The 26,215-nt window shown below is 57.0% G+C and overlaps 1 protein-coding gene across 6 annotated transcripts in view; it reads right to left on the bottom strand.

Annotated features, from left to right (window-relative positions):
• UNC13C (unc-13 homolog C) overlaps positions 1-26,215 on the bottom strand; it is a 148,618-nt gene that overhangs the window by 118,991 nt on the left and 3,412 nt on the right. For 5 of the 6 annotated variants that reach the window (XR_014785280.1, XM_084816471.1, XM_084816473.1 and 2 more), the window contains exons 2-4: positions 19,079-22,317; positions 4,479-4,501; positions 3,842-3,903 (exon numbers count right to left, since the gene is read on the bottom strand). Coding sequence is in view for 5 of the 6 variants with exons in the window: in XM_084816471.1 (XP_084672597.1) it covers positions 3,842-3,903; positions 4,479-4,501; positions 19,079-22,058 (3,065 nt within the window). In the remaining variant the exon portion in view is untranslated. Of the gene's footprint in view, positions 1-3,841; positions 3,904-4,478; positions 4,502-19,078; positions 22,318-23,411; positions 23,492-26,215 lie in introns of all 6 variants that reach the window. The other variant, XM_084816472.1, reaches the window with a different exon arrangement.

The raw sequence follows: 26,215 nt of genomic DNA, 5'->3' as shown, positions 1-26,215 counted from the left end.
GAGTGGTGCGCCCGCCCCCCTGCCCCCCGGCCAGCGTGGAGCTGCCATGCTCAGCGGCAGGATGCCTCTGCGCACCAGGGCCTGGGGGGCTTTAGAGCCTCTGCTGCAGAACAAGGTGTTGGACCAGATGCTCCTGCCATGGTCCAATCCAGCCAGGCTCTCCTTGTGCTGCCATGCCAGCTGAACTGCACACCACGTGGCATGGAGTGCAAAGTCATGCAAGCGGTGGGACGGCTCATCTCTTTGCCGAGGGGAGGCGCGTGGGTGTGCGAGAGTATTGCTCCCTCTGGCCCAGGACTGCCTATAGGTCACCCCACAGTCATAGCAGTGTCCCAGCCTGCTTGTCCGGTTCTGGGCTCAATTCAGAGGGATCTCGAAAGCCCAGTCCCAGGGCAAGGAGGTCGGGCACCTGCCAGGCAGTTTGGCCAACAACTCCCATCATCCCTGGGCATGGGCTGTGCTAGCTGGGGCTGATGGGAGTTGAAGTCCAAAACCCCTGGGGGCACCAGCTTACTCCCCTGCCCTTCAGCATTCAGGAACAGCATCTCTGAAGGGCGACGGCGCCTCCTGCCTGAGCCTGCTGGGTACGGAGAGCGTGGCGGGGCCCCTGGACAGGTCTAATCTCCCAGGGGATGCAACACAGGCACAGGGCTCTCTCTCTGGTTGCCTCTGGGCGCGGGAGCACCCCGACTGGGGAGGCGCCTATGGCCCCTGGACGAAGGCGACATCAGGCGGGCAGCTGACATGTGAACGTGCAGAGAGAACAAGCGGCCCCCGGAATCACTGTGCTCCCCGAAGAAGCAGACGTGTCCGGCGCTGAGGGTGCCACCAGCCCTCTCGCCCTCCAGCCTGAGGCCATGACTTGCATCCGCATCACGGCACAGAAGACAGCACCTGCCTGAGGCGGGGCTCGGACCGTCCTCCAAACGTCACGGCACTTGGCAACTCCTTGCATGCTCTCTTGGGGCCAGGACCTGCTGGGCTCGTGGTGGCGACTGTCATGTGCGGCGGCAGCCGTGGCAGCCCCCTTTGTGCTGGGGGCTCCTGGGAAAGGGGCTCAAAACGGAACAGCCCAATTCAATACCTCCTAGAAATCTACGGCATGGCTGCCTTCGGAACCCCGAGTGCAGTTCTGGCTGCCCATCGCAGTAAGAAGGCCCAGAGCTGGGAAAGGCACAGAAAAGGGCCATGGAAATGATCACTGGGCTGGAGCATCTCCACCATGAGGGAAGGTTATGGCAGCTGGGCCTGTTTCACTTCAAGAAAAGACAAGTGAGGGGAGACCTGAGAGAGGTGCACAACATGAAGCCTGGTGTGGAGGATGTGGGGAGGGAGACATTTTTCTTCCTCACTCATCATACTAGAACCCAACAGGGTCACCAGTGAAGCTGAGTGGTGGGAGATCCAGGAGGATGCCTTCCCCCCACCGCAAATAGCCAAACGATGGAATTTACTGCCACAATGTGTGGCGACAGTCACCGGCTCAGGTGGCTTTAAGGGGGGACTAACCAAGTTCGCGGGGGGGGAGGCACGTCAATGGCTCTGTCGCCCCTCCCACTCCACCCGCCTTCATGCCAAGCAAGCGCCCTGCTTTTGCAGCAGGCCTGCATTCTGCTGCACGTCCAACAATGCAGGGAAGGCCTTCCTGCAGTGGGGCCACCGCCTCGTGTGCGGCCGGCCTCCCCTGCACACCCCATGTCCCATAACCATAGAATCATAGAATAGTAGGGTTGGAAGGGGCTACAAGGCCATCGAGTCCAACCCCCTGCTCAATGCAGGAATCCAAGTCAGAGCATCCCTGACAAATGGCTGTCCAGCCTCGTCTTGAAGGCCTCCAGTGTGGGAGAGCCCACCAACTCCCCAGGTAATTGGTTCCATTGTCGTATTGCTCTTACAGTCAAGAAGTTTTTCCTGATGTTCAGCCCGAATCTGGCTTCCTGTAACTTGAGCCCATTATTCCGTGTCCTGCACTCTGGGATGATCAAGAAGAGATCCTGGCCTTCTTCTCTGTGACAACCTTTCAAGTACTTGAAGAGTGCTATCATATCACCCCTCAGTCTTCTCTTCTCAAGGCTAAACACGCCCAGTTCTTTCAGTCTCTCTTCACAGGGCTTTGTTTCCAGTCCCCTGATCATCTTTGTTGCCCTCCTCTGCACCCTCTCCAGTTTCTCTGCATCCTTCTTCAAGTGTGGTGCCCAGAACTGGACACAGTACTCCAGATGAGGCCTAACCAGTACTGAGTAGAGGGGAACTAGTACTTCCCGGGATTTGGAAGCGATGCTTCTACGAATGCAGCCCAAAATAGCATTTGCCTTTTTTGCAGCCACATCACATTATGTGCAGCCACATCACATTATATCCCCATTCGTTATGGGATACGGACAGATGAGCCACGGTGGCTATAGATTTCCCCCAGAGTCAGGGGCTGTCTGCCTCCCAGTACCACTTGCCGGGGAACATGAGAGGGAGGGGGGTCTAACTGCCCTCCGCTTGTAGGCTTCCCGTTGCGGCATCTGGGCGGCCACTGTGCAAACAGAACCCAGGAATGCAGGGGCCCCTGGGCCTGATCCAGCATGGCTCTGCTCACACAATGCTCCTCCTCCAGCCTGCTGACTCAATGCGCAAGCGGTGGCGTCTCCGCTCCCTCCTCCATGGCCGTTTCCACCCTTCCAGCCCGGGGGCCGGTCCTACTTTCTCTACCTCCACATTCTGCCCCCGCCGCCCAACTCATGCCGCTTGGTGCCTCTGCCTGCAACACCCGCCCTCGCTGCCCCAGGAGCCTGTCCAGGAGTCGTGAGGCAGCCATCTGGCCTGGTGGGCAGAAGCCATCTCCCTTCCATGCCCGCGGCACAGTGAGCTGCCCGGGCCTCTCTCGGCAGGCCAACCCAAGCACTGGGGCTCTTGCTGAAGATGGCCCGGCCGGCTGCCTTGGGCCCAGCCCTGCCACGTTCACCCCACCACCATGAGCCCACCCCCGGCAAGGGCCCTCGCGCCTCCTCCCAGCACCCTCCACAGCAAACACGCAGGACGCGTGGAAATCAGCCAATATCCCATCATGCGAGAAAAGCCACAGGATACAGAAACAAAGGCAGCAGCCACGGCAAAGGCAGCCCCCAAAGCCCCCTCGCTCCTGCAGAACAGCTGCCCCGCGAGCCCCGACCGTGCTCCAGCCAACACAGGTTTGCATGTGTGAACAGGAGGGCGGAGAGGCGGGGCTGCACGTGGCATGCTGAAACGACGGAAGGAGTGCCCGCCATTTTACCAGCTGGAAGGAAACAGCCGTGGCGCAAGAGAGGGAAGAGACGCCTTCCTCTTCATCTGCGGCAGGGGTGGGCAATGCATGGTTTACAGGCCGCACTCTGCCCCCACCGGCCCCAGTTCTCCCAAGTCTGGTGGGGTCCCCTGGCTGCTGCAACAGGAGTGGGCGGTCAGGGTCAAACGGATGCCACCATCTCCCCATCCGGCTTTGCGGCAGCAGAGTCCCTGAGCCAGGAGAAAGGGAAGGGTGTGTGCAAACAGACTGGGGTGCGATCAGCCATCTTCAGTGGCTGCAGGGGGATGAACTTGAACTGAGGTGCGGTGGGGGGCAATTCTGGTGCTCACGGCCCCAGCGCTCCAAGCTCCAGCACGCCCGGCCATCTGTTCCCGTCTCTCCCAAACCATGCTCCAGCAACGCTTCTCCAAAGCCCCCCCAGCCCCCGCCATCTGCCTCTCCTGATGCTCGGGCAGCACAGACCCCTCCCCTCCCCCCACGTGGTCAGTCAGGCTGCCCTGGGGAGGAAACAAAATGGCCGCACAGAGCCGGAAGGCACACTGGCGGCACAGCTGTGCCCGTACTTACCCGGCAAAGGCCCGGATGGCGAGCTTGGATGCCTCCAACGGACCCCCACTCACAACGCGAGCCTTGAATGGAGAAGAAGGAAAAGCTCAGTTACTCGGCTGGGGAGAACAGGCGGTGAACAGGGACAGCAGTGTGCGGCACACACAACACCAGGGTGGAAGGGCTAAGCAGGGCCAGCTCCACACCAAAGCCAACCACGTCCTTCTCGTTGGGGAGGACCGCAGAGCAACGTTCAGCATTGAGAGAGGAACCCCGGCTGTGTGCGCCCAGGGACCCCGCAGGGCAGGCAGTCCCCCTTCACGCCCGGGGGGAGCAGGGCCCCCGGGGCAGTGAGTGCACGGCTGGTTTGTTTGTCACAGGGCAGCAAAACCGGAGACCAGGTTTGCCAGGAGCAGCGCCCCGAGCTGGCACCACTCGTGCGGTCAGAGTCACAACAGTGAGGGTTCACTCTGCATGGGGGGGGCGGGGATTTGGAGACATCAGCAGGGGAGGGGAGGGGAGGGGAGGGGGAGCATGGAAAGCTGGGCGAAACATGCGCATCTCACAACTCAGATGAAGGGACCACAGGGCCACTGAGTCACAGACACAGGCCAACAAGAGGCACAACCCCCCCGAAGGAAAGAGGTGATCCTGGAACCTTTTCATCCGCAGAGCCGCTGTCTGAAAGAGAACCGGGAGGGGGGAGACAGGTCAGGTCCAAGGGCCGCCCAGAGGCAGCGCAGTCCCAGTCCCACTGGATGCCTGGTGGGGGACTTTCCACCCAGGGCTGGGCTCCCCCTCCCGGTGCGGAGAAGCAACATGGGGCAGGACAAGGGCACGGACTGACCGCTGCCCTTCCTTTGGGACTCCCCCGCCCCCAGGTACGCCTTCCGTGGGCGCCGCTCCAAAGGGTCCAAAGCCAGCTCTTTGCCCCCCTGGCCGGAGGCTCCGCTCTGCAGGCGGGACCAGGACTGGGGCGGGGCAGGACGTGCGACACTGAGGGGTCCCCCTCGGACACCCCAAAGAGCTTGTCCCAGAGGCCTTATGTCCCAGGCCATGAAATTGCAGCTGCCCCAGGGCAGCCCTCAGAAGGCCCCTAGTGTAAGAGCTGCTTTTCTGAAGGCCCCCGAACACCGGAGAGCCCAGGCGGCAGCTCTCCTGCCTCGGCTGCCTTCCAGCTTCAGTGGTCAAGGCCCCACCTGATGGCACGCGAGGCAAGCCGTGTACGGACTCCCTAGGCAGCGGGCTGGGGCCTGCTCCTGGGTGCCGCCTGACCTAAAGCAAGCGGCCCCAGAAGCAGCAGCACCCCCCCCAGCCCACACCTATATGGCACAGGATCAGGACAAGGGGCAGCCCTCCCAGGGGCCGGCTGTCGTGACTCCGCTGCTGGGGGGTGGTCCTCTGGCATGGCGGCACGTGAGGTCTGGACTGCCACAGCGAGGTGGTGCGAGCGGCGTAGCTGACCCCCGTGGCCCCAGGTCAGAGGCAGCTATGTCTCCTGAGGCAGCAGCCACTCTCCGCAGCACCGTCGCAGCTAAAGGGATCTGCAGGGTCAGGGGATCTCTGTTCCTGCAGGCGGTAAAACAACGCCCCAAGACACCAAATCTCAACGCCTCCACAAATCTGCTCAGACAACTCACGAAAGAAAAATATATCTCTTTCCGAGGGTAATTTCTCTTGTTATCTACACATGTTCATAGCCAGAATAGCCGCTCTCACGGGGCACCACCTTGATCGATGCTGGGGTGCTTCAGGATGGTGCTCCTGAAGAGCAGGAGGAGAAGACCTGTGGGCCCAGCCGAAGGATGTAGCCCAGGGGGACCACTGGGCTGCTGACTCCCACCACTCACTGCTTTGAAAAGCTCACGCTCCCTTCCTTGGGCCATGGGGCCGGCTCCTCAGTTCAGCCGAGGAAGAGGGCAGGAGCGCTCCTGGCAGGGTCGGAGGCTCCACAGTGGGAGGGAAGACTGCTGGTGAAGAATCCCCACACACACACCCTTGCCATGGCGCCCACCCACAGTCTCCCTCAGTGGTCTTTCAGAGCCAGGACCTGAAAGGTCCTGGACCCATCCAGACGGGCACACCGGGACACTGCCCAGCCCAAAGGAGATAGCTCCTCCCCCGGCAGTGATGAGCGGTGTGGGGGGCATCGCTCCTGACCCCAAACCTAGGCCAAGGCGGAATTGCAGGCCTGGAGAAGGCCAGCCCCTTTTTCCTGGGAGGAAAACCAGCGAGCGAGAAATCGACTTCCTTGGGTTACCAGGAAGTCAGCATGGTTTTAAAAGGAGGCTACAAAGACGTTTGTGACACCACAGCTGCAGAGGGACGGTGCCGCCTTCCTTGCCGAAGGCGGTCTGGCCAGCCGACTTACTTAATTTTAATTTAATTTTATTAAATTTATTAATCGCCCATCTGGCTGGTGACCCAGCCACTCTGGGCGATGTACAGCATATAATAAAACAGTTTAAAACAATAAAATTCTACAATAAAAACATTTTCTAAAATACCCTAACCCACCCCAAATGCCTGCCTGAACAACCACGTTTTTAATGCACGGCAGAAGCTCATTAAAGAGGGGTCATGGCGGAGTTCCCTAGGGAGGGAGTTCCACAGACTGGGGGCCACCACAGAAAAGGCCCTCTCCCTCGTCCCCACCAGTCTAGCTGTCCTGGCTGATGGGACAGAGAGAAGGCCATCCGAGGCTGATCTTGTTAAGCGGCCGGTCTGGTGTTGCTGGAGGCACTCCTTAAGATAGGGGCGAGATCTCACGCCCCCGCCCAGCCCACACCAAGAGCAGCGGCTCTCTCTTGCCAAAGGCCCAGGTGCTGCTCCCCAGCCGCTGGGAGAAGTGACGCTCCGTCTATCTGACCAAGCACAGTAATTAACGGGGGCAAACCCACCTTTGTAAATCGTACAGCCGTGTTGCAACAATTGAACTCTTTCTCATGGCCACATAAGCAAACCCATTCCAATATAATGAGCTTAATTAAAGCAGCAGTGGCAGAAGTGCACAGCAGTGATGACACAAGGGGGGGGTGCATACTAAGATCTGGTGCCATCTCTGGACGCAGCTCACCCTTCGGCGAGTGGGCCGTCGTGGGCGGCGCTGCAGGCCGAGGGGTCACTCGGACGCTGCGCTCGAAGCTTCCTGTGTAAGAGAACCATCACGCAACGCATCCCGTGCATTGGCTGAGGGCACGCACCGCGGGACTGGAGCAGCCACGCCGGAAGGCCTTCCACCGCTGGGGGAGCGACGCAGCTGGTCATGAGTGCCTGTGCGAGCAGCACTCCGCCCGTGCGCGGGGGGGCTCAGCTGCACAGCTCTCCCCGCTCCCCCACCCAGGCCGCCTGACATCGACTGCATGCCGTCCCGGCAGGTGCCGGATCATCCGCATCACTGGAGCCTGATGGCTCGGAGGGGGAAACGAAGAGGCAAGGCAGAAGGCGCCCAACCCAGCCACGGCGACGGGAGGGAGGCCGGCGGGAGGGGCACCTGCTAAAACCACTGCTCTGGCGCTTGGCGCTCAGGCAGCTTTGCCCAGCAGCCGTCCGGCTGCCTGGAGACAGCCAGATGGTGCAGCGGCCAGCCCTCAAGGGGGAACGCTGAGCTCCACAGCGGGAGGACCGAGCGGCACGGCTCTGATCCTGAGGTCATCGCGGGATTCGGGCTGGTCCACGGGAGACACGGACCGAGGCTGCCAGCCGCTCAGGAGCAGCCGGGCAGGAGGACGAGTCAGAACCCAGGCTGGATGGGCCCCCCTCGCCCACCCAGGATCTCCATGAACTGCCCCGGTTTCTTGCCCGGCTCTGGGCGCAGCAGGGCACTGCGGGGGAGCCACGGTGTGTCTGGAGGGACAGTAGGGGAGCCTCCGAAATGCAGGGGGCCGGTGGGGTTGTGGGCGACAGGGCAGGACAGTGGGTGGGGGGCTGCGTAGCCCCCGGTGCTTCGGGCTCCCAGCCCTCTCATGTACCCTGTTCTATGCACAAAGACACTGACATGCCGCCTTTTGGCCATCCAAAGGGACAACCCAAAGCAGTAAGAGCTGGGAGCAATACAGTCTAAACAGAATTATTATGAAAAACAGCACCAAGGGAGGAGAACACCCCCCTCATTTAAAAACCCTTAAAGGCTTAGCGGAATAAAAGTATCTTAACTGCCCACCATCAAAGACAGGGCCAGCTGGACTCCCCTCGGGAGACCCCGGCAATTGGGGTCCCTCTGTTGCTGCCAGAAACACCCCACTGCCTGGGGTGGCCCACCCCAAGAAGGGCCCCCCAAGCCCCCCGGCTTGGCCAGGCGTTCAGCGGGTGTCTGCCTATTGCCCATGAGGCCGAGGGGCTGCCAGCCCAGGCCAAGCCATGCGGGGGTGAAGCCGGAGGGAGGAAAATGATCTGACACAAAGAGGGGCTGCCGCCCCCCCCCCCCGGAACCCAAACGTGGGGAGCAGCCCAGCCCCTGAGCTGCAGCAGGAGACAGCCCCACTGGAGGGCCAAGCTCTCAGCAGCTCCCACAGAAGGGGAAAGGTGCCAGAGGGCCACCCATGTCTGAGCCCAGAGATGCTCACAGACCCCCACCCCACCACGCACGGCCAGCCTGCCTAAAACAGCGCAGCGGCCCCCCTCTGAGAGTCGAGGCCAGGCCAGCAGAAGCCAACACCTTCGCTTAGCAGACATGCCGCAGGCGCCTGGTCCACGCGCCCGGAGGGAGAAGCTGGGGCAGCTGGGCAGAAGAAGCGTCCCCGCTCCCAAGGCTCCAGGAGGTCCCAGGCAGAGATCTGGGGCTGGATTCTAGAACCCAAGGCAAGCCAGCCGGCCCACACCAGGTGACCCCGCTCTCCCGGGGAGGGGATGCTGTGCAGAGAAAACTCTGGTCCACGTGTTCTGCCCTGCTCCGGCCACTCAGGGTGGGATTGCCTTTGCAAAGCTGCAGATGTGAATCAAGGGTGCTGACACACAAGTAAAACCATATGGGAGCCTCGAGGAGCAGGAGCAGAGAGGCCATTCCCAGAGGCAAGCGTCCGGAGGCAGCAGTTATTTCCCGATTATGGGGGTGGCAGGGGGGCCCTCGGGGAGAAGGCAGCTTCCCCCCCGCGGAGTAATAAAAAGCGGTCAATGAGACCAAAGAAGGTTGAAGAATTCAAACGTTGCCATTTAACAAGAGGAAAGGTATGAAGCATTTGTTACAGGGAGATTTTGCATTACTGCTCCTCGCCTCCAACAGAGGAAGAACCAGAATGCATTGTGGATCGTCTCTGGGCACAAGATCCAAATCCCCCCCGCCCCCGGGCGCCCAAGGACTGGGGGTGGGGGCAGCCGCTGGAATGCCTGTCCTGCTCTGCAGTGGCAGTCAGCTGGGCGGGAGGGGAGCGGCGCCCTGGGCAAGCACAGGGCCACGCCACGCAGACCCAGCAGGAGAGCCTCACAGGTCTGGACAGGGGTCCTCTGAAGCACCTCGTCCTGATCGCGCCTGGCTCCCACTGCCCAAGGGGGCTTGTGCAGGGCAACGGCCCAGCGGACCATCCCCCCCTACTGCCACGGCTGGCCCCCCTCCCCCCTCCGAGGGCTCTCCTGAGCCCAGCTGCCAGCACTTCACAGGCAACAAGCACCTGGGCCGGGATCATGGCCATGGCCCGTGGAGGGCAGGAAGGCAGCCCTCCTGTCCCACACCGGGCAGGTCCAGAGCCTGGCAGCCTCCAAAACACTGCAGGACAGCAGCCAGCCTCGTGGGGAGCCTGTCCTCCCTGCTTGGGGCGAGGCGCAGCCCGGGCCCCGGGGAAAGGCCTGCGAGTACAGAGCACAGGAATCCTCCGCCGTGGCATCCCTCTGGGCCAACCCTCTCCGGAAGGGCAACTAAAATGCTTGGGGGGCAGCTGCTTTTCTGCTGAGAAAGAGAGACGGGGGTGAGGGAGGGCCAGGGCTTCCTCGCATCCCGAACAGCGCTCATTCCAGCCTTTCTCAGGATCACCCAGTGCTGACAGCTGGGCGGAGATTCAGGCTGGGTAAGAGGGAGCGCTTCCTGGCGCAACACCTCGCTAACTTACCGATGGGTCACAAACCTGCCGTCGCAAGATGCAGGGCTGTCGCCTGGGCCTGGAAAGGGGGACGCTACTCTTCCAGCAGCAACTGGCGAGGGACACCGCCCGGATCGCCCAGCTGCAGGGGCAGCCCGCCCCAGAGGAGAGGACGCGAGGGCCAAGCAACGGAAAAGGCCTCTGCCGTCTGCAGGTGCTTCTGGGACGCCGGGCCCAGACTCCTCGGAACATGCAGCGCAGCCGGCGGCACTCCTCATCATGGCTGGGGCCTGGCGGGGGAGGACGTGCAGCCCGCTTCCCCCCCCCCCCGGGCCTGCCCTGCACGTGCTCCTCCCGCAGCTGCCGTGCTCAGCGCCTGCGGCACAGGAGGCACGAGAAGCAAGGCTGTGGCGATGCCGGGACAACCTCACTGGCGCAGCTGAGGCGAGGACAGGGGCCAGGCCAGGAGCTCCTGGCAGCCAAACCCAAAGGCCTGGGCTGGGGCCAGCTGCAGAGAGCAGAGGGCTCAAGCCAGGCTGGTTCTGCCTGCCGCGGGCCTGTGGGCCTCTACTGTGGCCTGCTGCAGCAGGAATCGCCTCTCCGCCTTCGCTCTCGGGGGCTGGAAGACGCCCTGAAGAGGGAGGGTGGCGGCGGAGGCAGCAGCGCGCAAAGGGCCAGCCCAGGATGGCAGGGGCAGCACCTGGGCCCGGCCGCACTCGAGTATCCCTGAATGCACAGAGTCGGCTGCGCGGAGAGGCCAGGGTGAGCCTGGCTGCGGCGACAAGGCCCGAACACCACCCCTGAGCCCAGCAGCTGCCACCAGGGCGGTGGGGGGTCGTCCGAGCGACAGACTTGGGCAGGGAGAGCCAAGTGTGGAGCGGCTGCTTTGCCCTTTCGGCTCTTTTGCCGATGGCGGGTTCGTGAGTGATCTCCCCTATATGCACCAGCCTGGAAGCGCTTAGGGACGCAGGGTATCCAGGTGCAAATGAGTAGCAGGCACCGCCCAAGACAGCTCCCGATCACTACCCCCCACCCCGGCCGGCCCCACACAGCTTCTCTGCAGCCCGAACTGGCCCCTGGAGCCACACTTGTTCTCCTGCATGCTCCTCCCAGGGCGGCTGGTAGAAAGCGGCTTGCAGGGCCTGCCGCTGGCCCCTCGCTGAACTGTGCACAGCCCTCCAGGAGTGGCGTCCCTGGAGGCCAGACCCAGACAAGCTGGGCAGGCTCCACCCATGACACCGTGGGGCCCTCCCCTGCCCCTCGGACAGAGCCCCCCCATCCGGGCATGAGCTTGGGAGGACCCCTTTCTCCCCGCCAGATCTGTCCTGGCTCTCCCCTTCTCTCCACTCACTGCCCGCACAGCAGGGCGTGAAGCCAGAAGGAGCAGCAGCCCAGGGCCTCCTCCATGCCAGGCGGCCAGCGAGCCGTCTCCCCCACCCGCCCGCCCTTCCAGGCGCTTCATCGGGAGCCCAGTACACGGTTGGTCCGGGAAGTCAACAATGCTGTGGTTGGAGGAGAGGGCACGCGCAGAGGGCAGCAAGCCGAACGAGCAAGCGGAAGAAATCCACACTGCTGAGGCGCAGCGGCTGCACGTTTCTACTACAGCCCTCGCAGCTGTGGCTGCTCCTGCATCCGGAGGCTCTGTGGGCGGGCAAGACGCTTGCCCCGTGTCCGGTGAGGACCAGCGCAGCAGCCTGTGGATCGCAGCCTCACAGGGCCAGCCGCCTCCACGTCTGGGGCCTTGGCCAGGTTCAGACGAGAAGCAGCACTGTGGCTGGCTGCCGGGACAGCCTTCGGTTCGAACCCTCCACTTAACCAGCCATCACTCTCCTACCTGAAGCTTGGAAACCTCGTTGCTGAGAAGCCTCGGGCCCTCCACACCTCTCCTCCAGTAAGTGAACCTCAGGACCTGTCCTGAAATCCCCAAATACTATTCCCCTTTCTGCCCCAGCTGGGCCTCCGTTTCGCTCCCCTTCCTCTGTGGTCTCCCTTTGGTCAAGATTTGGACGGCAAGCCCCCCGGGGCAGGGACCTGTCCTCTTGCTCATTGTGAAGTGCCATCTAGACCACAGTCAGCTGGCCTGGCCAGCACCTCCACCAGCCATGTGCCGCTTGGCACAGGCTTTCTGCCTGACTACCATCTGCCCTTCAGGGCTGCCCACTTTTCTGTCTGCAACAGTCCGGTGTGCTCCGTGCACTTGGGATGGGGGTGACGAGAACCTTCCATGACTCCGGAGGGTGATGCACCTGCTCCCGCCAAGGAAGGCCCCATTTCACCCAGCTATTTTGTTCTACAATTTAAACTTATTTCAGCACCAGGCAGGCCTCCTTAAACCAGGCAGGCCTCCTGGGGGAAGGTTTTCCCTAAGTGGGGGGCTGCCGCAGAGAAAGCCCTCCCCTGCCCCTCCCGGGATGCGCATAAGGGGCTCCTGACACAAGGGGCTCCTGAGGAGGAGGAGGGCTTCCTGCAGCAAGGGCAGGCTGAGATCCATCTTTCAGGAAGAGGCATGAAACCTCCCCTAGTTCATGTTACTGTTTCTGCCCTGGGCCATGTTTGAATGGGGCTGCCTCTCTCCTTCCAAAAAGCACTGATCGAGAAAAATCCAAATATTTTGTAAGTGAGGAGGATGCCCTGCCTTTCATCCATGCAGTAAAATATTAATTTGTGCTCCTTTGCTCCGTGGAATGAACGTGGCAGTGGTGAAATGCACCCCTGAAGGTGACATTCCAGCCCAGGTTTGCTCTCAGCTCTGGTGGACAAATTTTAATCTATTTCCATCAAGAGGCTGGAGAAGCTTGCAGAGGCCCCGTTGGGGCTGAGTGGCTAATCGCTGCAAGCTCAGAAGCATCACCAGATACAGGGACACCAACCTGCCTTCGAAGGCTGCAGCTATTTTGGGGCCCTTGCAGAACCTTGGGATACCACGCCAGCTTGCTGCATCCTGATAATCCGTGGGCACAGGGCTTAGTCTGCTACCCAGAGCCCGTGGCACATGTGCTGCATCCCACATGGTTCACAGGCCAGTCCGCAAGCCAAGCCGCCCAGGGCACCTGGGCTCTGCACAGCCGGGGGGCCGTGGCTCTGGATCCAGGGGTGAGGGGTCAGTTCCTGGAAGCAAAGGCGGCGTAGAGGGGCTGGAACTAGACAGGACGCCCCAGTAGAAGTGGGGGAGGGAAGGTCAGAATCAGTCCCAAGTGTGTGTGGGGGAGCTGGGGACCGCGGACAGTGACGAGGGGCTGTTGGGCACCATGAAAGACTTGAGAGCAGAAGGGAAGGGCCTTCCGTCTGCCACGGTCAGCGGCTGGGGCCTGAGGAGACACCAGCACCCCTGGCAGTGCAGGGTCACGAAGATCTGCGGTCTGCGGATTCCACGCTGGCCTTTCCGGACACGCTGCGGGCTCAAGCGTGCCGTCCTGGGTTTTGTCAGAGAGAAAAGCAGTGTCTGGATGTGCAAACTCTCACGCAACAGCAGGGTGGGATCTAGGCAAGCCCTGTCCAGAGCTTCCCTGGCCCTAAATTACAGAGCGGCGGAATACACATCCACCCACCCACCCCGCCCCAGAAGCCTTCCTGAGATGTGCCTGTCAGCGAAGTCTGGTGGAACCCGGAGTCTGTGGCCCAATGAGGGAGGAGACGTGAGGAGTTGGGGGAAAGGGATCAGGTCCAGCAGAGGGAGATGCTGATGGGGAACACTGCAAGGGTGTGGCCATGCCAAAGGAGCCACAGCACTGCTGCACCGGCCCAGCGTGCCCAAGGGAAGAAAGGAAGGAGAGCAGGGAAGCTGGGGGAGCCAGCCGCGTGGGGTGGGTGGCACAGGAAGGTAAGGGAGGAAGAGGAGGGAGGGCCAGGAAGAACAGGCCTGTCTTTCAGGGGCGAGGGCATGCTAAGGGGCAGGCAGAGGGGCCAAGGCCCGAGGGGCAGACGCAACAGCTCACGTGATTCTACGGGGGAGGACAGTGGCAGGCCCATGGGGGTAGCAACTGGAAAGGACTCAATCCAGCCCAGACATTTCAGGTAGCAAAACAGCACGCAGATCTCATTTTCTTATACTGGAGCACAGAGGGATCATGGAGCCTTTTGATGCCAAGCTGCCCCCAACTCCCCCCCCCGCCCCGAGACAGCTATCCCCTGGGCACCATGGTGAAGCTTTAAGTCAATGTCACCTCTGCCCACTCACCCAGACTCCAAGGGGGGCTGAAGAGGCTTGCAATGGGGAACCTGATGCTTTTTGGGCAAAACAAAGCCACCCCACCCCCACCATTACTGGGACCTGCCTGGAGACTAAAACACCACAGAGGTATCCGAGACCAGAAAGGGGGAGAGTTTGCCCGGCCCTCTTAGAAGACTTCCTGGCTGAAGGTTCAGGCCTTCAGGACAGCCCGAGAACCGGGCAAGGCGTGGGACCATCAAAAATCCTTTCTCAGTTGCTTGCTCCAAAAACAGCCTCCAGCCTCCTGTGTGGACACGAGGCAAAGATCACAGAATACGGGAATCTGGACATCACCTCTGTTGGCCACCTGCCCTGAGGCAGGATCCGCCAGGAAGCACGAAGCCAGCAGTGCAGATCAAGGGCTGCTGCCTGTACCAGAGCAAGCGAGCAGGAGTCGCTCCCGTGCACCTCTTGGGTCTGAGTCCGGAAGCGATGCTGGGAGCGCTCCACAGCTACCCACTGCAGGGGCTTCCACTTGGTCCTGGGGGCGTGGGGCGGGCTGCTGGAGATGCAGCCCCCCTGGAGACAGCTCCCCTCTGGAATCCCCTTTGGGGTGGGGCCGCATCCACGCCGGCAAATCCCCGGCCCACGTCACGTCCATGGATGGTGCGTAGCAGTGGGTGGGGGTGAGGAGCCTCCGCACGGGCGCCTTTCAAGCAGGAAGCAACGCTGTTTGTGGGAAGGGGGCGTAAGATGGGCTGCCTGGGCGGGTGGCGTTTACCAAAGAAAATCAGGCTCACAGGAGGAAAGCCGATGGCTGACTCCCAGCAGCCCGCAACTCCGCGACGAAGCGCCTTCAGAACAGAGGTGGTTCTGTCAGCAACCAACGGAGCTATCGGATCCTGTGACGGTTTTGGGAAGGCAACCCTAGGATTTTGCACCAACTCTCTCCTCCTTTTGGCCGCCATATTTGTTCATCCATTGGTTATTGCTCCTGTGGTCTTCTCAGGCTAAATGGATCACCTTCCTGAATGGCTTCATCTTTCCTGGATTACTGTTCAACATACGATCACATTCCGCCTCAGTGCTTTGGCCAAAACTGGGCCTGCCACTCGAGCCTTTAGATGCCCCAACCAGCAGCCTCTTGTAGGCCCCAGGGTACCTGTGGCCAGGGGCGGCACAAGATGTTTTGCTGCTGGGGGTCCCAAGGACAATATGATGTCCCCACATCCATGTGCTGACACAGACCAGACTCGCGGGGAATCCTACTTCCAGACTGGCAGTGGGACAGCATCCTCCAGCACAGCTCAGGGCAGCAGGCTGGCACGGGGGTGCAGGCCATGTGGCCCACGCACCTTTGCCCCCCAACCAAGGGGAATGGCCAGGGGCTGCTGCCACCACCTTCCTCTGCCCAGAGGCAGCTGCCTCACCCAGCCCAAATACCAGGCCTCCCCTTCTCCTGCAGGCCGGCCCCGCTCCCTTCAAGGCAGGGGAGCCTCTGCACCCACCGAAGGACGTGGCCCAGCTGCACCGCAAGGTCCCACGGGCACAGGCCCAAGAGAAGCCCTACCCCAGAAGGCTACCAGCCCTGGAGGGAGGGGCTTCCTGAGCCAGCCCTGGAGGGACACATTGGGGAAGACGTCGCTGAGCGATCCCTGTGCGAGGTCCACCCTTGGGAAAGCACCCATCTTTGGAAGACAGTATGGTTCTGTGGGGTGCCCACGCACACTCTGAGGGCTCCCTTGGGGGATCCATGGTTCTGAGGACAGAAAGGTGACCCAACAGAACCGTCTCTGGACAGACAGTTTTCCATGCAGCTTGCCTTGGGATCTGTGAAGAAATGCCATGTACAGAACTGCTGTTGTTCCGACAATACTGTGTGTGGGCTTGAGTGGCGACTGTGTCTCTGTGGGGGCCTGAGGCCCGGTGTGGCCGCTCCCCTGGAGGCCTGTGCTGGTGGTAGCTGCTTAGCGGTGTTCGGAAGGGCGCGAGAGAGACATTGCTTGAACTATTTTGGGATGGGGCTTGGATCAGGTAAATTCGATTCTGATTCCAGCCAGGGGGGAAAGAGCAGCTGGGAAACGATGGTTGACAGCTGAGGCGCTGACATTTAGGGGTTCAGACAATCGTCAGGCGTCTCTGGGCTTCTCAGGGAGAAGGTCTGCTGGGTGGTGCTACGGAAGGGCTAGGAGAAAGCCGAGGAGAACATGAATAGCTACAGCCTGGATGCCAAGCTGCTCCTCGCTCTGTGGGAGAGCCACGCGGGGCTGGTGAAGGTCAGGGCCAGGAAGCCAGTGGCCATGCGGTGCCAGGAGGGTGCCCTAAGATCTGGCCAGAGGAAGGTTACACAAGCAGGCACGAAAAACCAGACAAACTGCCCAAGCGGCCAGAAATACAACCAGAGGCGCTCTGGGGGTCAGAGGAAGACTGCCCCAAGGAGAGTGCTGTGGGTGACTCTGGCTAGGGGGGAGGTTTAGGGAATTTGTCCTGAGGTAAAAGAAGCCATTAAGAGGCTTGTACTAGCAAAAGGGCCTCCTGGGTCCTGCTGCAGTGCCAGCAAGCAGCCTTATGAAAACCCCAAAGTAGACATTGGTATTCCCTTATGTATGAAATATGCCCTTAATAAATTAACTTCTGTAACAGTTATCCTGTCTCTGGTGCTGGTGCCCATTTCATGGCTAAGCCTCTTATACCAGGGTTTTAAAGTATTCTAAGTGACTTGGTGGCAGTGGGAAAGGGTCACCTTGGGGAACTCTCAAGTTATAGTGGCAGAGAGTTTTCCTTATGCCCAGAAATACAAATATCTGCTGCAAATAAGAAGCCCGCAGGCGGGACTGCCCAGCGAAGGAGCCGTTTCCCCATTGGTGGTGGCTGTGCTGGTGAGAAAGTCCCCCACAGGATCTGCCAAAACAGACCCTGCCTTCTCAAAGGCAAACTGTGATTTGAAATCCAAACCGACACAAATCCACCCTGGCCCCCGTTTCTGGCCTGCTCATCCTTCTGCATGGCACTCACAAGGATGCAGCCCAGACTGAGCCCAGGGGGCAGTGGGTAGCTGTTGCTCTTGGGAGCGGCGTGGGGCCGCGGCTGGGAGGGCGAGCGCAAGGTGGGCACGCACGGTGCCTGGAAGCAGCATCGCCGCCACTGCCGCTCTCTGCAGACTTCCAAGGGCAGTATCTGGCAGCGGCAAGAGAAACGTGACGTTCCCGGCACCCGCCCACGCCCCGCCGCCCCACACACAATCCCAACAGAAACACTGCATTTATGCGAGCAGCTGAGGGGCAGCTGAGGGGCAGCTGGGGCACAGACCTGCACTCCCCTCCAAGACGGCTCCCCCCGCCCATGCTGCCCGGCGCTGGTGGGCCTGGTGCTCCCCAAGTCTTGCACAGGCTGTGCCTGGCCTGGAGTTGGAGCTGAGGCCTTTGGTCCAATGGGCCTGGAACAAGATGGCGATTCAGATCATCGGACGCTTGGGATTTGGGGCCTAAACTGTGTTGTGAAGCCTGCTTGATTTCTGCACGGCAAAAGTCCCAATGTCAGGTTTCTTCGCCTTTGCTGTACATGAGGCCTCCTTCTATTAGGACAGCATCTGGGCCACTTGTTTTAAAGCACATTCCAGTAGCCTGCTAAACAAATTGGGCAGGCCAGAAAGATCTTTAGGCCTCAATCCTAGAATTCACATAATTTTCTGTATTATTTCTTTATATATTTAATGGAGTTTTCAACCACCTTTCATGATAACTTATCCTTCCAAGGCAGTTTACAATAGTAAGTAAACAATATAATAAGATTCCACAAAAACAACAATATTAAAATATTGGGCCAGTAACACATAAATCCGATAAAACTATCAAATAAAAGCCAGCAGCAAATAAAGCAGTTACATTACCATAAATCTTCAAAAACTGATAGGGTCAAAAACAGCCCTCCTAAAGCCAACAAGAAGCATGCCAAATGTATTTCCCTGAGGAGGATATTCCAAAGATATGGGGCCACCACAGAAAAATCTCTGCCCCTGGTACCCATCAGCGTAACAGCTCTCACTGGTGGCTCAGAGAGTGGACACAGAAATGCAGGGAGTCCTTCCAACAGACTAGTCCCCACATGTAGGGATTTAAACGTAATACCAGCACCTTAATTTGGGCTTAGAAACAAACAGGCAGCCAATGTATCTGGCGCAGAATGGCTGTAACGTGATCAGAACCGCGATCTACCGCAAGCGCTCCCACTGCCACATTCCGCACTAAGTGAAGTTTCCAACCCAGCTTTACGGGCAGCCCAGCGTGCAGCGCATTATAGTGGACCAGGCTGGATGTCTCCAACACGTGTCACCAAGGCAAGACCTGCCTTCTTTCAGTAAGGCTCTTGATCAAGGATACCTGTCTTGTTTTGCCCTAGCACTTTAGAACAGTTTGAGTACACCCCATATATAGCCTTTTACCACTTTAATAGACAGCTGGATAAATTTAAAATAACACATTGTAACTATTTATTCCAATAAAGACACCATCCAGAAATTCTCTTTTTGAGATACAAGTTAATAGTCTATTTTACAATGCAGTTAAGCCACATTAATTGGATTTAAGCCAATTTACTCAATCCATTTCAATGGGACTAAGCAGCTCAAGTCTTTGGGCTTAACTGGACTGTGGATCAGGTTGCACAGAATCCTAGAGACGGGAGCGGCCCCTGAGGCCATCAAGTCCACCCCCTGCACAGTACAGGAATCCCGTTGGAAGCATCCCTGCCAGATGGCTGTCCAGTCTCTGCTTGAAGACCCTCAGCGACAGAGAGCCCACCCCCTCCCCAGGCATTTGGCTCCATTGTCTGACTGGTAACATTTGGTTTTAGCCACGGATTCCCCCACACAATCCAGTGTCATTCCAACTGAAGTTAGTTTCCATGGACTGGATCCAGACTTAGCCACAATTTAACTTAAATACCATTGATTTCAATGGGTCTCCTCTATGTATGACTAAGTGTGTGTCCAACCCTATGACACTAAATTCCGAGAGAGAAAAACGGCACCTACAAAACAGACTTTTGTTGTCATCATTGCTATTTCTGTTTAAATATAAAATACTAAAAATGCCATACCTCCGGCAAGGATCTTCTCCTCCAGTTCGCTCATCTGTTTCTTGTATGCCTTCAGAGCGGCTTCTTTAAATGATGGCCGAAACTTTTTTTTCACTGGTGTTTGAACAGGAAGTTCCGGGACATTTTGATTTTCATCTTCACATACTTCTACTTCTGTTTCAGCAACTGTATCGCCCACAAATTCCAACATATTTTCGCTAACCATGGAGTTATCAAAATACCCACTGGGAGCGTCTTCCTGCGAAACGGCACAGGGGCTTTCATACGGGGTCTGCTCTGGCTCGTAGTCCTGGGCCTGTTCTTCTGATTCATTGGTACTGGTCCTGTTTTCCAGTTTCGCAAGAACTTGTTCCATGACTTCCACATAATCAGTTTCATTCTCACCAACAGGTTCACTGTGGTCATCCTCATCCTCGGCTTTGTAATAATAAGGCTCCGTGTAAACGTCAGAATCCAGGGTTGTGCTTGACTCATTAGCAGTTGACTGTGACAAGGTCCGAAATCTCCCCATAAAAGACGATCCACTGTCCTCGTATCCACTTAGACTCTGCGTGCTCTTATTCCACACCACTTCCAAGGCCGACTTGGCTCTCTGCAGAGTATTTCCAAATTTAGGAAAGCTGAATGTCCTGTCCGAAAGGTCAATGCTCAGCCTGCTGTGCCAAGATTTCGGAGGCAGTTCCTCAGAGTCGTCGCTTGGCAGCTCACTTTGGCTTCGATACATCATAGGCTTCCTGTTCTGGTTTTGATGCAGGGTAGTGCCATTCGCCTCCTGGTAGTCATCGTACTGGTCACTCCACTGGCCCTGTGTTTCACTGTTGAGCCCCACGCCAGAGGGAGAGTTGCCTTCCAGGGTGCAATCATAATTTTCTGCATCATACTGGATGTCAGAGAGATCTATTTGTTGGCCATAGTCTGTCTGTTGGTCAGAAGAGCTACTCAAGTCGTAAGCCAAAACGTCTTGTGCTGACGGATCTAACCCCAGGTCTCTGTTTTGTTCTAGTTGATTCCAGTCTTTCCATGGTGAAAGGTCATCTTCTAAGGAGACTTGGGAGTTGCTATAATGACTCCTGTCTGCAGACACACACATTATCCCATTGCTGACTCCACTGTCCACTGTTTCTGTGTTCTCCACTTCATTCTCTGCCCTGTCAGGTTGACCTTCATTAAAAGTCTGCTCTTGTGAACCACCACGCCAGCTGGATGGGTCATCATGCGTTCTCTGCCACAGCTCTCTATCAGAGGAAGATAAGAGGGAGCTGCCATTGGTTCTGCCAGAGAAGTACGGATTCTCTGAAAAATCTTCAGAGTACGATTGGCAGAGTTTAGAAAAATCAGATTCTGAGTGGCTGAGCTTGAGAGTTGCAAAGTCATTCTGTGACTGCCAGAAAGGGGTCATGCTGGAGTAACCGCCCGCCTTGGACTCCTTCTGCAGGCTCTCTGCTCCTGGCAACGCTTCCTTGTAATTGGTTTCACTTGGAAAACTGTTGCCATCTGGAGCTCCTTTAAGGACACGGATGTGTGAAGATCCCCCCCTTGCCTCTGCAGTACTTCTTTTCATTTGGGGGGCCGATTTGGAGATCTTTGCATAACTGTTCCGATTTATATCTGATCCCAGTTCTTTGTCACTGCTGTCAGGTGACTCCCAGTCGTGTCTCTTCGCTTTGAGATCAATCGGCCGCAGCTTCATGTCCATGCTCTCGTAGGTCTGCGACGAAGGCAGACCTCGCTCTTTCCGCTCTTTGGCGTCGTGAGAGGAGAGAATGTCCGTGGAAATCCCAATGCCAGTTCCTTTGAGCTTGTAAGATTTTTTCAAAACTAAATCACGTTGCTGTGGGGTCTCAAAGTAAACCAGGATGGGCCTGGGCTTGGCACTGGGGCAGTCCCTATGCTGGCCCATGCGGTGCGCAAAGTCGATTTTGACAGAATGCGGTGCCTCCGAAAACCCCATTTTCTCTATCAAAGTTCTGTACACCACATGCTCAGTATTTTCAAACTTTTCCTCAGGCACGTTTAGAAATCTAAGACTGGTCTTGCTCCCCGTGTGCCCAATTTGTTTGATATAGTCATGGATGTCACGGGTTTCCCTCCTGGACTGCACAAACCCTGTCCGCAACTGCTCGATCTCACTCTGCACCACTTCCACGCTGCTGGAGATTTCATCGATGGACTGCTTCAGAGCGTTGACGTGCCCCCGCAGTTCAGAGAGTTCCGTTTCAATTTGGCTGATGCCCTGAAGTTCCTTAAAGATCATTTCCATGACATCGTGGGTTTGACTAATGCAACCTGTTGAACTGAAGCTTGGCTCAAGGGTGCTGGACTTCTGTGGGCGAGCGGTCCTGTCCAAAGACTTGCTCCGCAGGCCCCAGGTCTTCTTCCACGTGCTGAGTTCCGAGTCCGAGGAGACGCATTCCTGGCTCTTCTTCCATTTGCGCAGTTTCCGTAACGCACCGAGCTTTAGGCTGTGCAAGGTGCGCTCTCCATCCGAGCTGCCGTCCGACGGGGCAAGGCTGCTCGAGCTCTTCCTGTTGCGTCTCACAGGCATCGTGTGCGACGAAAACTCTTTGCTCCTACTCAGGCCCTTGGCTTCACTTAAGGACTCCGAATATGAGCTCTCATTGGAAGATGGATCTTGAAAGAGATCCTCATTCTTATGCGTTAGAAACACATTCTTTTGCAGTCCATTGGCAATCGCCACCCTATAGCTAAATGTTGGAGATAGGGAAAACTCTTGGCTGCTTCCCTCCTCTTCTATTGACAAATGGCGAGCGGAGCCCTTGGCAATCTTTTTCACTGTGCTTTTCAAAGTGTTGGAGAATCTGGGATGCTTTATCTGTCCAACCTGGGAGATGTCTTGCTCCTTTTGGCTTTGACAACTCTCTTTCTTTTTTGTACTATTTCCCACGTTCTTTGTAAACATTCCTTTGTAAATCTTATATATGTAGGAAGAGATCAGGCTCTGGAAGAGAGCAGAAACCATGGATGGGAATTTCAACTGGACTTTCCCCACAAAGACAGCCGTTTTCTATCCACAAGAATATTCCCTTGTTTCCAACATCAACTTTAGGCAGGAGCCCCTGAACCACCTAAGACAGTTGACAGTTACGTGCACTAATCCTGGGAGCTCTCAAGGTTTCTGTATAATCCAACAGCAGATCAGTAGGCTAGAGACCAACCCTCGAGGGAGGTTCACAGAGGAGGCAAACTCTGGCTCTGCTTCCCATCACTCTCCGCAGAATCTAGAAATCAGGGAAGGCGGGGGGGAGTTACTATGGCTTGCAAACCCACATTCATACTTTTTACATACATGTCCAAAAAAGGCCGACACTTTGCAATATGGATTTTTTTAAAAATGAAATTACTGCATTTGCAGAACCAGTATTCTTGATATGTAAATTAAGAAAATCAGTTGGATCTTGGGAGGGGCACCACTGCTGAAATCACACTTCCCAAATGAAAAAGAAAAACTGACCAAGAGGTAAAGTTGTTTCATGTAAGATGGTTTTGTGGCATGACTTGATATACGCCAACACAGAATGTTGGTGTTAGAGACTCCTCAACAAAAAGCACGCAAAGCGCCACATGAAGTATCCTCAACAGCAAAGCTATAGTTTGAAGCTGCGCATATTTACTTGGAAATCAGTCCCACTAAATTCAGCAGGCCTTCAGTATGCACAAGTCTCTTGGTCAGGTGTCATCTTGGGGGAGGCACATTCCATTCAGGGGGACCTCAGAGATTGCTACCAAGGCATGGCATTGTGGGATTCCCAAAGGATGGGTGGGCATATACGTGTAAGTGTGTACACTCCGCAGTGCGCATGTGTGTATATACGTATACATGCATGCACACACGTACACACTTAAAAATGACATCATTAATTTTAGAATCCCAGGAGATCTTTATGCAAACTCAGCCAGTAGCCTGGTTGGCTTGTGCCCCCCCCGCCCCCCAGTCTGCAGATCCCTCTGCGTGTTCAGCTGTTTTGCCCTTTGCATCAGCTAGACTAAGAGCAGCAAAGAAGCTTTCCTGGAGCAAGGCACTGACTCGCACAAAGCGAGATACAGTTACGCAATGTGTAATTGCAGACACTGCTTCAAAGAACGCCTCTCAGGACATCAGGAAGCAAGAGTTCAATTCTCATTTGGCGGGGGGAGCGTTCCACAAATTAAATGTGTTCCCCACCCACCCACCCACCCAGAGTTATGCAGGGTGGCAAAGCTGAGCACCAGCAGGCGACAAAGTACAGATCTGGAAGGATTTGGTTGTTGTTTGAAACCAGATAGTAGCAAGAGGATCATAATACTAATGATGGAAGGACAGGCACAGGAATACCTGGGGAGGTTTTCCAGTCAGTGCAGAGTCCCTCGTATTCCATGATACATTCAGGTCCCTTCAAAGCCACTCAGCTTAAGCTGTTAATCCAAAAATTACAAGAACGATACTTAAAAGGGAGTCCCACCAGGTGAGGCATTTATCCCTCTCTTTCACTCTCCCTCAACTAAGGTGCCTCACCCTGTCCCTAAGAGTGTGTTCAGAAGCGATGCTCATACTCAGATTTTAAAATTTCCCACCTCTGGCAGTCAACTGGAAGAATGGCCCCACAGATTAGAAACAGCCATTTGACTCCACGTTGCTCCTGCCTCCCTTTCCCTGCTCCTGCTTGCGTCCTGTCTTGCATGAGTAATATTCACAAGTGACACAATGCAGAGTTGGGTGGTGTTCGTAGCACCCCCAGATTAAGAAGGGAATGGCGTGGTGCCCTTTTGTAGGGTGGTTTTGCCCTTCACCTCATGCCCCCCCCCCCCGGGGGCTGCCCCTTCTCCCTCACTCCTGCTGCACATAGAATCATAGAATAGTAGGGTTGGAAGGGGCCTATAAGCCCAAGACATGGACCAAGTGTCCCAATCCACATGCTTCTGGACTCCCCCGTCCCTCCCCGGACCATATCCCCTGCAGTGCTCTCATCAGCCAGACATGGCTGCTGCTGCTGCTGGCCTCATGGAAAGTCAGGAGCACTTTCCGACACAGCCCCTGAGGCTCTGCTAGGCCACCCAGCCAAGAGCTGGCACGTGGGCTGGAAACCTCAGCACCAGTGGCTGCCACAGAGGCCTCAAAGGGGCTGGGTGGTTTTGGAGGCTTCCCACAAGCATTGCTTGATCTACCTGCCTGGAATCTGGCCCACAGTCAGACAGGATGTGACACACCTTGCCAAATCCAGCACCTGAGTAGAAATGGCACGAATCAGCCAGTGGCTTCTAGGAAGCCCCCCCCCCCCCGATTTTAGAGCCAGGGGCAATTCTCGGCTGGGGGTATTAAGAATCAAGGAGCTCTGGAGCCCCCGTGGGCACCGGGCTGGTGGAAAGAGCACATGCCAACAGGGGCCAGGTCCCTTCTCCTCCTTCCTTCCCCAAGGGAGAACCAGCCCACCTTGTCCTCGGAACACGGCATCCACAGCAGGTCCCCAGAGCCTGTCCTGCTCCTGGGGCTGGCCCTGCCCCGCTGAAATCAAAGGGGCAGGCTGGGCAGCGGGAGGAGAGGCCGCATCCCCATGAGAGCGCAGCCTCTCAGGAACTCATGGGGTGAGGAGGAGGGGGATCCTAGGGCAGGAGCATGATCTGTGCAAGGGAGCGTGTACATGCACGTGCACACATGTGTGTGCAAGGATGGCGGGCTGCGTTGGTGCTAGGTGGAGGAAGGCAATGGGTACCACTTAGGTGGCATTAACTTGAACCCCAAGAAGGATTGGATCAGGAAGGAATGGATGGGGGGACTAAATCCTTCAAGGAGCCAAGACATTGGGGGCATGCCCCATTTGGGCATTTTCTTTTGCGCCCCCCCCCCCCCCGCAGCAAGCATTGTCTGGCAGCTACCAGACCCCCCCCCACACACACACACGCACACAAAAGTGGGATGCACTCCAGGAACAGACTCGATGGTTCCTGGCACAGAAGCCTCATTCCTAGAGTATCCCTGGAACATCCTAAGAAGATGTGCTTGAAGGTTCCTGCCAGCTTCCTAGGATGCTCGGGGGATGCTCTAAGAACAAGGCTTCTGTGGCAGGATTCCTAGAGCATTTTCTCTTGGGGAAGGGATCAGGCTGGGGTGGCTGGGGAGAGGGTGAGGGGCCTGCTGGGACATGGAAGAGATGCTGCTGTTCCTGCAGCATCAAATTCTGCTGCTGCAGGGGCATGTGTGGGGGTGTGTGAAAATTAAGGGGTGAGGAGAGATGCACATTTTGAGAGACTGGGACTAAAAAAGCTCTGAGATCTCTAGAGACCACAGAGTAACAGTCCTGAAGGAAGTTTTCACCCGAGCCGTAAACCACGTTTGTGTCTCTCTTATGGCACTTATGTTATTCAGATAGAAAAGGAAGCAGAGGCATTTGTGATGCCAACGAGCATTCTGGCCTACAATGGCTTTGCTTTCGACAGTTCTTGTTTTTACAGGGGTGTAAAGTGCCTCATGGGTGAAAAGGCTTTAGAGGAGGAGCCTTTTCAGGAAGCCTCTCTTGGCATGATGTCCACTGTCTAATTAACTTGTACTGAAAACTTTGTTAATACAGCTCTGTAGGACTTTAGTAAAATTGCTTATATATATCCAGGACACGTCAAAAGAAATGTGGGGAGTTTAAGAACAAAAGAGACATGCTGCATCAGAGCAAGGGTTCATCCAGTCCAGCAGTCTGTTCACACAGTGGCCAACCAGCTGCCTATGGGAAACCCACAGGCAGGACATGAGTGCAACAGCACCTCTGCCCCACCCCCCGCATGTTTCCCAGCAACTGGTGTACATAGGCTCACTGCCTCTGGTACTGGAGGTAGCACAGAGCCATCAGGACCAGTAGCCATTGATCTCCTTCTCCTCCAGGAATTTGCCAACCCCCTTTTAAAGCCATCCAAATTGGTGGCCATCACTATGTCTTGTGGTAGCAAATCCCCTAGTTGGAGTCTGCATTGTGCGAAGGACTTCCTTCTGTCCGTCCTGAATCTCCCACCCATCAGTTTCATAGGATGACCCCGTGGTTCTAGTATTTTGAGAGCGGGAGAAAAATGTCTCCCTATCCACTTTCTCCACACCAGGCATGATTTTGTACACTTCTCTCCTATCTCCCTTGCTTTTTTCCCCCAAGCTTCTCT

The sequence above is a fragment of the Heloderma suspectum genome, chromosome 11, assembly GCF_057233095.1.
Source record: "Heloderma suspectum isolate Gila_16-S chromosome 11, 16-S_ref, whole genome shotgun sequence".
Lineage (NCBI taxonomy): Eukaryota > Metazoa > Chordata > Lepidosauria > Squamata > Helodermatidae > Heloderma > Heloderma suspectum.
Note: the sequence above shows the minus strand (reverse complement) of the source record. Positions and strands in the feature narration are given on the sequence as shown.